The sequence below is a fragment of the Manihot esculenta genome, chromosome 16, assembly GCF_001659605.2.
Source record: "Manihot esculenta cultivar AM560-2 chromosome 16, M.esculenta_v8, whole genome shotgun sequence".
NCBI lineage: Eukaryota > Viridiplantae > Streptophyta > Magnoliopsida > Malpighiales > Euphorbiaceae > Manihot > Manihot esculenta.
The window spans coordinates 3,786,149-3,798,561 of NC_035176.2; the positions used below are offsets into that span (position 1 = coordinate 3,786,149).

General features: G+C 41.8%; 1 protein-coding gene across 1 annotated transcript; it reads right to left on the reverse strand.

Annotated features, from left to right (window-relative positions):
- Positions 1–9,759: 9,759 nt before the first annotated feature.
- On the reverse strand, positions 9,760–10,922 carry LOC110603126 (protein E6). Its single transcript, XM_021740814.2, has one exon. The coding sequence runs from the start codon at positions 10,852–10,854 to the stop codon at positions 10,060–10,062; it is 795 nt and encodes a 264-aa protein (XP_021596506.1). The 5' UTR covers positions 10,855–10,922; the 3' UTR covers positions 9,760–10,059.
- Positions 10,923–12,413: the final 1,491 nt, after the last annotated feature.

Genomic DNA, 12,413 nt, shown 5'->3' on the forward strand with positions numbered 1-12,413 from the left:
CGCCAAAATCTGGAGGTGAACTGGGGCCCTCTATCTGACACTATAGATACCGGGACCCCATGCAGTCTGACAATCTCATCTACATACACCTGCGCCAACTTATCCACAGAGTAGCCACTCCTGACAGGGATGAAGTGAGCAGATTTGGTGAGTCTGTCCACAATCACCCATATGGAGTCTAATCTGTTGGACGTCGCCGGTAACCCCACTACGAAGTCCATAGCTATGTTCTCCCATTTCCACTCTGGAATCGGTAGTGGATTCAACATTCCAGCCGGCTTCTGATGCTCTAGTTTCACCCTCTGACACACGTCGCAGGCTGACACGAACAGTGCCACGTCCTTCTTCATAGCTGGCCACCAATACACTCTCTTCAGATCCTGATACATCTTGGTGGCTCCAGGGTGAACACTATACCTGGTATTATGGGCTTCCCCCATAATATCTCCCTTCAGACCAATGTCATCTGGCACACATAATCTGTTCCCGTAGCGGAGGATCCCCTTATCATCAAACTTGAACTCCTTACTCTGGCCTGACTGAACCGTTCTGGCTATCCTGACCAACTCTGGGTCCTCATGCTGTTTCTGAGCTACCTGCTCCAGAAACACGGGTGTCACTCTCATTTGAGCCACTAAAGCACCTGTGCCAGACAACTCCAACTGTAATCCCTCACTCATAAGTCTGTGGAACTCCTTCACCACCGGCCTCCTCTCTGCTGAAATGTGGGATAGACTGCCGAGTGATTTCCGGCTTAGGGCGTCTGCCACAACATTCGCCTTACCCGGATGGTACTGAATCTTGCAATCATAGTCACTCAACAGCTCTACCCATCTCCTCTGCCTCAAGTTCAGTTCTCTCTGACTCAGGATGTACTGCAGGCTCTTATGGTCTGTGAAGATCTCACACTTTACCCCATAAAGGTAATGCCTCCACATCTTGAGTGCAAAGATCACTGCTGCCATCTCTAGGTCATGTGTGGGGTAATTCAGCTCATGCTTCTTCAGCTGCCTAGAAGCATAAGCGATCACCCTCTCATTTTGCATTAGTACACAACCCAGTCCCACACGGGACGCGTCACAATATACTGAGAAGTCATCATCACTTTTTGGCAGAGCTAACACCGGTGCTGAAGTCAACCTCCTCTTACGCTCCTCAAAGCTTTCCTCACACTGATCGGTCCATATGAACTTCTGATTCTTCTTTGTCAATTTGGTCATAGGAGCAGCAATCTTTGAGAAGTCCTGAACGAACCTCCTGTAGTAACCTGCTAAACCCAGAAAACTCTTGATCTCGGTCACTGTGGTGGGTCTAGGCCAGTTAGCTACAGCCTCTACCTTCTTGGGGTCTACTTCAATACCCTGTTCTGACACAATGTGCCCCAAGAATGAAATGCTCCTAAGCCAAAACTCACACTTGGAGAACTTGGCATACAAGCCATGCTCTCTCAAGGTCTGCAAAACTATCCTCAGGTGATGGGCATGCTCCTCTGCATTTCTGGAATACACTAAGATATCATCTATGAAGACAATAACGAAGTGATCCAGATACTGACTGAATACTCTGTTCATGAGGTCCATGAATGCTGCGGGGGCGTTGGTCAACCCAAACGGCATTACAAGGAACTCATAGTGCCCATACCTGGTCCTGAAAGCTGTCTTCGGTACATCTTCATTCCTTATCCTCAACTGATGGTACCCTGATCTCAGATCTATTTTGGAGAAACAACCTGCTCCTGCTAGCTGGTCGAATAGATCGTCGATCCTCGGCAAAGGGTACTTGTTCTTGGTAGTGACCTTGTTCAACTGTCTGTAGTCGATACAAAGTCTGAGGGATCCATCCTTCTTCCTCACAAACAAAACCGGAGCACCCCAAGGTGAAGTACTCGGTCGGATGAAACCCTTATCTACCAGCTCTTGCAACTGTTCCTTAAGCTCCTTCAATTCAGCTGGTGCCATCCTGTAGGGAGGGATAGAGATCGGTCTGGTACCAGGCATTAACTCAATCTCGAACTCTATCTCCCTAGCAGGTGGTAACCCTGGCAGCTCGTCTGGGAAAACATCCAAGAACTCACTCACCACAGGCACTGAGGCGGGCTCTATGACATGACTATCTAACTCCCTCACATGAGCTAGAAACCCCTGACATCCCCTCCTAAGCAACCTACGAGCCTGAAGAGCTGAGATCAGACCTCTAGGTGTACCCCTCTTGTCTCCTCTGAAGACGACCTCTGACCCATCCTGATCTCTGAATCTGACTACCTTGTCTCTACAGTCCAAGGTAGCACCGTGGGTCGATAACCAATCCATCCCTAGAATGACGTCAAAATCTGTCAAGTCTAGAACCACGAGGTCGGCGGAAAGGCATCTTCCCTCTATGAAAACTGGACTACATTGGCAGACTGCCTCTGCCACTGACGGGTCACACTTGGGTCCACTGACCCATAGGGGACACTCTAACCCAGAGACCATCAATCCTACCCTCTCCACGACTCTCGGAGCAACAAAAGAATGAGATGCACCCGGGTCCATTAAGGCATACACATCAGAACAACCAATGATGAGATTACCTGCCACCACAGTGTTGGATGTGTTGGCCTCCTGCTGAGTCATAGTGAAGATCCGTGCCGGAGCTGATGGACCTTCACCTCGATATCCTGCTGATGAAGAGGCTGACCCTCTCCCTCTGCCTCTGCCACTGGCCTGTGTTGCGGCTGGAGCTACTGGCTGCACCACACTGCCGGAGGCTGTCTGCTGAGACGGTGCGGCAAAGGCTGCTCTAGGACAATCTCGAGCCAGATGACCCGCCTGTCCGCATCTGAAACATGTGTTTGTCCCTGCCAGACATGCTCCCTTGTGTGGTCTCCCACATCTCATACACGCTGTAACCTCTGCGCCAGAGCTTGAGCCACCACCTAAACCCAGACCTGACTTGATCTTGTTCCAGAACTTATTCTTCTTAGATTTTCTGTGGCCTCTGTCCCACTTCTTATTGCCTGCAACTGCTGCACTCAGAGAAGAAGAGTCTAACCTTTCCCCACCTGGGGTCTTGGAACCAGAAGACTGTGCCACTGACTGTTTTACCTTCCCCTCAACGATAGCACTAGCCTCCATTCTCCTAGCCATATCCACTATGGCATGGAAACTCTCCCTCTCTGCTGACTGTATCAAAGAGGAATACCTGGAGTGCAGCCTCATAATATATCTCCTTGACTTCTTTTGATCTGTGTCCAAATTCTGCCCAGCATATGGCAGCAACTCCAGGAACCTGTCTGTGTACTCCTCCACACTCATCTGTTCAGTCTGCCTCAACTGTTCGAATTCTATCATCTTCTGCTCTCTAGAGCTCTCAGGGAAAGCCCATCCTGCAAACTCATTTGCGAACTCCTCCCAGGACATACTGTCCGCTCTCGGGTTCACATAGTTCTTAAACCAACCACGTGCCTTCTTGCACTCTAGTGTGAACCCAGCCATCTGAATGGCTCTACTGTCATCAGCCCCTATCTCATCTGTAATAGTCTTGACCCTGCTCAGATACTCAAATGGGTCATCGCCTGTTCTGTACTGAGGAGCACCCAACTTCATGTAATCGGTCATCTTGACCTTGCTCCCTCCAGATGAGGTAGGTTTGGGTACTTGTGTTTCCGGGACAGTAGGTATTGGTGGTGGTGGAGGTGCAACATCCCCTGGGGCAGGGTTTGCTGTACTGGTATAGGGAGGTGGAGGTGGGTACATGGGGTACTGAGAGTATGGTGGGTAGTAAGGTGGGTATGGCATATGTGGAGGATAAGGGCTAAAACTGGGGTTATCCGATGTACCTCCCATCGAATACCCTGGATGGTGTGAATAGGGTGGGTAGTGATGTGGCTGGACATAACTCGAGGCCTGAGTGCCTCCTTCTGATTCTCCCATGCCCTCTTCCGGCATGTTCACACCGAGACTGCCATCCCTCCTCTGATCTACTTCCATATCCTCAGACATTCCTCCCTGCACTGTTCCCCTTACTGATCTGCTTCTACCCAGATCCAAAGACCTTCTAGGGTCTCTAGCTACTCTGTCTCTGTTGGACCTACTGGACATTGCCCTAGGCAAAGCTGAAGGACGGGCATCAGCGCCCTCGTCCTGAGGTGGCACTCCAGTCAATCGTGCAGATCGACGAGTTCCTCTCATCCTATTTTCTGAAAAACAGCACATAGCATAAGCAATCATTAGCATCATATGGTTCATGTGGAAACACATGAACCCTCATCACATACATAGCATCACATCATAGCATTTATGCACATGCATATCATCATGGCATATCATATCATCATATAGACAGGACTCTACATCCTATCCTAGTGGACATGATTTTCCTAGTGCGCTTGACCTTCTATAACCTCTATGAGCCCGACACTCTAGGTCCGACCATATGAACCTAGGGCTCTGATACCACTCTGTAACGACCCGGAAATCCGACCCGTTACCGGCGCTAGGATCCAGATCGGCTTAAGGCCGCCGGGACCCGTAGCAAGCCTACATACCTCCTGTAAACCTGTGGAATCCCATACATAACAACATATACATGATCTGTAAAAATTTTCTTTTCTCTTATCCAAGCAAAACCTGTGCATGCACAAAATCATACATAAACCCCACACTGAAGTCCTCATCAAATACTCCAATGGGGTATCATCATCATACATATCAGCTTGGATAATCATGGTCATTAACATCATTACTCATTAAACACTCTGTACATAATGGGGATTCACACACCTCTAGGTCAAGCACTACTATAATCCTCAATACATCATCAAATCATTCGTTACATTACATGGTCAAAAATACTCATTACATCATGTTCATGTCCACTGCTATCTATTACAACATACATGACTTAACTTCACCCTAGCCGACTTCCTGATCTATGCTGTACCTGCAACTCTGGGGGTAAAGGGAGTGGGGTGAGCTACTAGAGCCCAGTGAGCAGAATAATAAAACATCAATTTAAATCATGCTTTCATGTATGCGCCATAACACAAACATTTCACAACAAGGATGAACTTGTCACCATTTAGCCCCTATCTTTCTTACTTATACATACCGGGGGCGTAGAGCCGTAGCAGGCACACCCGGACTTCCATAATCTGTTATAGTGCCAGGGGCGTAGAGCCGTAGCAGGCACACCTGGACTCACATAGGCTATCATAACATACAAGGGCTAATGGATCATTCAACATTCATCCACATCAACAACAAAGTATGCAATGCAACATATTCGTGGATTCTAATGCAAACAACCTAATATATCTCATGGCATTCATGATGCGTGAATCATGCTAAAACGTTTCATTAATTTGCTTTAAAACTTAAAGTTTATTCCACTCACCTCTGGCTAGCTCTGAAGAGACTCTGAAGCAGCTGGCTCACTGCTGGGGGTCTCGGTTCCTCGGGTCCGAACCTACACAGGTGGACTCAAATGAGGGACCAAACATACATGAATATGACTCTAAAATACTCCCCAAAAACCCCCTAAAACATCCTGAAAACATCACATGAAAACATGCATGAAATGGCTGAACAGGGCACTTTCGGCGGCAGGTTCGGCGGCCGAAAGTCCCTCTGCAGCCGAAAGTCATGCAGGTTCGGCGGCACTTTCGGCGGCCGAACCTCCCAGACAGAGACGAAACTTGAGTTTCGGGGGCAGGCTTCGGCAGCCGAAACTGCCTCCACAAGGGGGTTCGGCGGCCGAAAGTCACTTCGGCGGCCGAACCTGAGTTTCTGCCGAAGGGCAGAAACTTGGCTCCCTTGTGTCCACAGCCTCCAAAACGCCTCAAAACATGCATAAACTTGTTTCTACACATGCATACACATCATACATCACACCTAGGGGTCTCAAACTATAATATACCCCAACTACAACACTTCAAACAACACATTTCCAACATACATTGTTCAAATCACAACATAAACCCATAAACCTGACAACAAGCCTAAACGTGCATTCTACCCCATCAACTTGCATAAAACTTTCATAAAACATAAAAGAAGCATAGATCGAAGCTTACCTCTTGAAGATCGAGAGGAAGAACGACCCTAGCTCGGAAAATGGAGGGATTTAGCTCCAAGACTTCCAAGCTCCAAAACTTGTTTCAAAAGCTTAAATCTTCAAAACCAAGGGAAAAACAAGTGAAAATCTTGAAAGATTTAGAGGAAGAACATCAAAAATGGGTGAGGGGCGGCAGAAAGCTCACCTTGGCCGAAAATGGGGGAAAAACTCGCCCGTTTTCGGCTAAGGGACCCTTTTATAGTGGCTGGCCAGACCACGTTCGGGGGCCGAAAGTGCCTCCGCATGCATGCAAGGTTCGGCGGCCGAACATGAGGTTTGGCGGCCGAACCTGGACTTCCCTCACTCATGCTTTCGGGGGCCTAACGTGCCTCCAAAACACATGCATGTTCGGCGGCCGAACTTGACTTTCGGCGGCCGAACCTGGGTTTTCCTCCAAAGACTTTTCATGTAAAAACTCATTTAATTTCTTACTTAAAAACATGAAATACATGAAAACATTTCATAAATTCATAGTTTTACCCTTCTAGAGGTTTCCGACATCCGAGGTCCCACCGGACGGTAGGGATTCCGATACCGGAGTCTAGCCGGGTATTACAATGGGAATATAGAAATGGCATCTTGTTGTTTAAAGGGCGGATTTATCTGTCAAATGAATCAGCTTTGGTCCAAGAAATCATTAACCAGTTCCATTCCAGCACCCATGAAGGATTCTTTAAAACTCTTCAACGAATCCGGTCCAACTTCTACTCACCAAATCTCAAGGAGCGAGTGAGAAGATTTGTGCGAGAATGTGATGTCTGCCAAAGACATAAAGCAGAACACACTGCTCCAGCTGGTCTCCTTCAACCTCTCCCAGTTCCTAGCCGAATTTGGGAAGACATTTCAATGGAATTCATAAATGGGTTGTCGAAATCAAACGGTAAGACAACAATATTTGTGGTGGTGGATAGACTGTCGAAGTATGCTCATTTTGTGCCTATCTCTCATCCTTATACTGCTGCCTCTGTTGCACAATTATTTTTTGAAAATATTTTTAAGCTGCATGGGATGCCAAAAACAATTGTTTGTGATCGGGACCCGGCTTTTACTAGCCAATTCTGGAGAGAACTATTTGATTTAAATGGCACTTGATTCAACTTTAGCTCTGCTTACCACCCTCAAACCGATGGCCAGACGGAGGTGGTGAACAGAATACTAGAAATGTATCTCAGATGCTTTACTAACTCCAAACCCAAACAATGGATGAAGTGGATATCTTGGGCAGAGTATTGTTACAATACAAGTATCCATTCGGTTACTGGAAAATCTCCCTTTGAAGTTGTATATGGTAGGCCGCCTCCTACTTTGCTCACTTACATACCAGGTACTGCCAAGGTAGCAGCAGTGGAAAAGGAATTGGGTGATCGTGATGTCATGTTGAGGGAACTCAAAAAAGAAATTCAGCAGGCACAAAGCAGAATGAAGCAAATATATGACTTAAAGCACCAAGAACGTGAATTTGCCATAGGAGACTTAGTCTATCTTAAGCTGCATCCTTACAAGCAGCGGACTCTTGCAGTGCGAAGGAACTTCAAACTGTCTCCTAAGTATTATGGGCCGTTCAAAGTCCTACGGAAAATTGGTGCGGTCGCTTATAAGTTGGAGCTGCCAGCAACAGCGAAAGTGCATCCTGTATTTCATGTCTCACTCCTTAAGAAGTATATTGGAGCTGGAAGTGGAGTACAGGCGCAATTACCACAGTTTGACAAAGATGATGAATCGAATCCACAGCCTGAAGCTATTCTGGACAGCAGAGTAAGAAGAAAAAGAAGTGAAGTTTTGATTCATTGGCGTGGTTCATCTCCCATGGAAGCAACTTGGGAAGAGCTTGAGCAGGTGAAAAAGCAGTTTCCAGATGTCTCTCTTGAGGACAAGAGAATTGTTTAAGGGGAGGGGAAATGACCCGTAGCCTTAATAATTTGTTTGAATAAGTCTTGTGTTAGTTTTTTATTATTATTCTTATTTGTTTTAGTTGCTGCATAATAGGTGGGTTGTTTCCTTGTAATTAGCTTAAGCTGTTAATTATTACTGCTATTTAAGCTCATGAATAAAATAACCAAAGGCATGACAGAAAATATAACAATTACATTTCAGTTGAACGTAGAGGCCTTGGTTTCCTCCATTAAACCTTGTTTTTGTTCTTTATTTCCTTAACCTTCTGATTTTCCAGAATAGGTTCTAAAAGCAAGAGGCAGTTCGTACCATCCAGATCTAACAACCCTCTTGCTAAGGGTAATCCTAGTCCCCAATCTTCTTATAATATTGCTCTCTTTTGGAAAAGGTTTTGGAAAGTCTCTTCCTCCAAAAATTCATCTTTTCCTTTGGCAACTTTTGTTGGAGAGATTATCTTGTGGTGTTTAGTTACAGGCAAGATTTCAAACTTTTGATCCCTCTTGCTTACATTTTGATGAAAAAGAAACAATATTTGATCTGTTTTTTGGTTGTTCAAGAGTGGTTGCTGTCTGGGTTCATTCACCTATGAGATTTCGATCTTCCCTTTTAGATCAGTCTTCTATGATTAATTTATGGTATGAACTCTGTTTATTTTTAGCCCCCCAAAAAAATTGTTATGGTTTGATTCAATTAATAGGTTTCATTTTATAGCAAATTTGAAAATCTCAAAATGCTTTGGTATTCAAATCGGAGCAGATTGCTTTTCAACATGTTATTAAGATGGCACTGAAGAGTTCATATTAGCAAATAGTAACAACAGTATACATCAGAGTTGGACCCTTCCACCACGATTTGGCAACCACCAAAGATCATTCCTTTAAGATCAATTTTGATGCAGGGATGGATAAGACGAATCAGATTGGAGCAACGGATATGGTATGCAAGAATCAACAGGGACAAGTCCTAGACTAGAGGTGCAAACTATGGCCGGATATTTTGGATCCTTTAATTCTGGAAGGGTTAGCTTGTCGTGAATTTCTGATTCTAACAAAATGGAGGTTTCTTTTATGTAATCATTGAAGACAACTCTTCAACTATCATAGACGCATGCAAGGGGAAATCGGCTCCCTTAGTCATTTTTTACATTGTAGAGGACTCTCTTCTCTTAGCTCAAAATCTCTCTTTTGTATCATTCAATGCTATTAGGAGATTTTCTAATTGTGCTGATTTAGTGAAATATCCAACAATATCATCACAACAAATTATCATATAATTTTAAATCAACCAATAACTATTATTTTTAAAATAAAATAATTGATTTGTTCAGATAGTGTTGGTGGGTTGTGGTGTATCTATCTAATAATTTGTCTTGATTTGGCACATTTGACACAATGCGCTTTTTATTTTCCAATCGAAGATACAATTTGCAAATTGAAGGATAAAATTGAGCTGTCTATTATTTCAAACATCATCTACAACGAACTCGATCTGTGGAACCTTCGTTTATTGTCGGGTTGCAAATTGAATATGTCGGAAGATCAATTCAAGACTATAAGAGATAAGCTGCTGAAAGAAGACTATCATGGATAAACACTGAGCTATTCCTTGCTCCATCCTCGTATGAAGCCAAGACAACAGTCATTGTCACATTTAAGGTTAAAAGTCTCAGACCATACATATTATAAAATTTTCACTTACACCAATTTTTAAGTTTCTTTAGGTTTAACTGATTAATAAATTAATTAGTGTATTATTATTCATCAACTTGAAAGATTGCAACACAGAAAGCCATATACATTCATTGAATTAATTATTCATAAAATACAAAAGAAAAAAAAAAGAAAAGAAGTTATAACCATGCTCTCTGATATACCTTCATTTTGGAAAGCATGAAGACTGAACAAACATTAAACAAGATGATCACAAGATAATTACCACAATAAATCGATTGATATATTTTAATCTTTCACAAGAACATATATTTTAATTTAAATAGTTTAACCAACCTCATCATTTTCTTCAGTACTCCATCTTCTGATCACAAACCCAAAAAAAAAAAAAGACAGATGAACTTCAAGGCACGTACTGCTCATCTTGGCGCTCTTGGAAGTTCTCCTGGTTCTGGAAGCTTTGCATGGAGTTCTCATAGGAATTCTCGACATTGTTGTTGTTGTAATAACCCCCATTGTTGTAATTAACATTTCTTGAATTCTGGTACTGATTGGGGAAATAATTGTTTTCACCCTTGACATTATAGTAGTACTTGCCATTTTCCATGTATCTGGTGTCGCTCATGCCTTGTTGCCCTTCTTTGTTATAACCATTTGCGCCATTGTAGTAGTAGTTGTTGTTCTGATTTGTCATGGGGACATTGTTGCTGCTGCTGCTGCTGCTTTCTTGGAGACTTGTCTCACCCAAGTCTTGTTGCTCTTCCGCAAATGTATTGTCGCTGTTTTGATTGTCATTGTAATAATGAGTGTCAGGGTTGGTGCTGGTGCTAGTGGGGTAGTTGGTGTAGGTTTCTTGAGTCTGGGTTGTGTAGGGGCTGTAAGTATCAGTGGTGGTATGGACCCTGTAGGGTGCATTTCCGACTTTGGTGGTAGAAGGAAACTGGGTCTGGGTGGATTCTTGACCATACAAGCCATAACCAGTTTGGTTCTCTGGCATGAAGTTTGGATCTTGTTCTTGCCTGGTAAAGCTCTCTTCTTCTGTGTTGGGGATCCCAGCAGCCTCTTTGCTGTTGATGGTGGTGGTGGTGGTGGTGGTAGGAGAGACCTTGCTAAAGAACTGGCTCTCTCTAGCATAAGTTTGCATAAAGAAAAGGCCCAAGATGAAGAAAAAGCAAATGTGTTTTGGAGAGGAACCCATGATTGGCAATAGCAAAGAAGCTAAAGATATGAAATAAAGTGGGCAGTGTTCAGTGTATAGTGAGAGTTTGTGATGGATATATATATAGGAAAGTGATGATTGTGGCTCCATGAGAAAACTTTAAAAAGAGCCCTCTTTTTTTTAATTATTATTATTTCCCCCCTAAAGTTTGACGTTAATTATGTTTGTTTTGATTTAGTAATATATTTTTCTTTGGCAGTACTTCATGAATACCCATCTCGTGGAGAAAAACATGACTATTCAAATCAATGTTTTCTCTTTAGATCTTCTCATGTGACCCCATTCTACTTTCTTTATCTTTCTTATCTTTGAAGCAAGTTAAGCTGGATTAAAGATAACCAGGAGATTTAGAAGGAAAAAGATCTCAATTAACATCCAAAGAATCCGAGATTATGTCAATGGAAAATTCCTCAAAAGTTACTAATTACCCATGTACTGAAAATGGGAAATTTCCCCAAGAAAAGGCTCAAATTGCTAAGAACCTTCAAAAACAAAAGTGGGTTTTCAATTGAGAGTTCACAGGCTGGGCAGGTAATTAAGCGATGATTGAGGGAGGTGGGGCAAAGTCAGCCAATAATGGCATTTAGTGCAGACAGCAGGTGGCCTCTTCCCTTTGTCTAATCTTCCATTGACATACCTAACCTTTTTGCTATTCAATTTTCCTTTTTAATTTATTTTTTTATTGCAAACCTGCAATCTGCATGCGCAACACTAGGCATAAATGTTGCTTTCCATTTGTTTTTTCTTTGAAAATTATTTAAGTATCTATAATTTCTTAAAATAAATTATTTAGACAATATTTTTTTAAAAAATTCAAGTGAAATCAAACTATTTTCCAATTTTGAAATTTATAAGAATGGAATTCAATTTTTTTTAAAAATAAATTTTAATTATTTTTAATTTAAGAAAATTCATTTAAAGAAAAATATAATTAATTTGTAAAAAAGCATTTGAATCCTTTTCTTAAAAATTATATGTTCTGATGAATTCTTTAATTTTTCTGTTAAAAAAATATTAGTTCACTTATTTTAATATTAATACTCCATTTGTTTTATTCAAATTTTCGTATACTTTCTTATGTTTGAACATTTAAAAAAATATAAACTTTTTCAATTAATGAAAATTTTAATTTATTTTTAGAAAAATAAAATTTTCTTTTTAAAATAAAAAAAATTATTTTTTACGGTTTAAAAATTTTATTAATAAATTTATTTTTAAATTAAAATTAAACAATAAAAAATAAAATATTTGTTAGAAAATATTTTTACCAAAAATATTTTTTATATTTTCTAAGTATAAGTCGGTTTCTACAAATAAACAAAGATTAAATATTTTATGTATAATTTTACCTATTCGCATTATTTAGTTTTATAAAATCAAAACACCAACTAGAAATTCACTCTTTTTTTTTATTAATGGTTCAGAATATTTTTCCTTTTTATCTTGAATTAAAATTTTGATAAAAAAATAATGAATTTTAATTAGTGACATTAAAATTATTTATAAGACTGAAAAAGTTTTAGGTAACCAAATTCTAA

Coding starts and splice junctions, on each gene's coding strand:
- LOC110603126 (XM_021740814.2), bottom strand. CDS start 10,854: ATGGGTTCCTCTCCAAAACACATTTGCTTTTTCTTCATCTTGGGCCTT.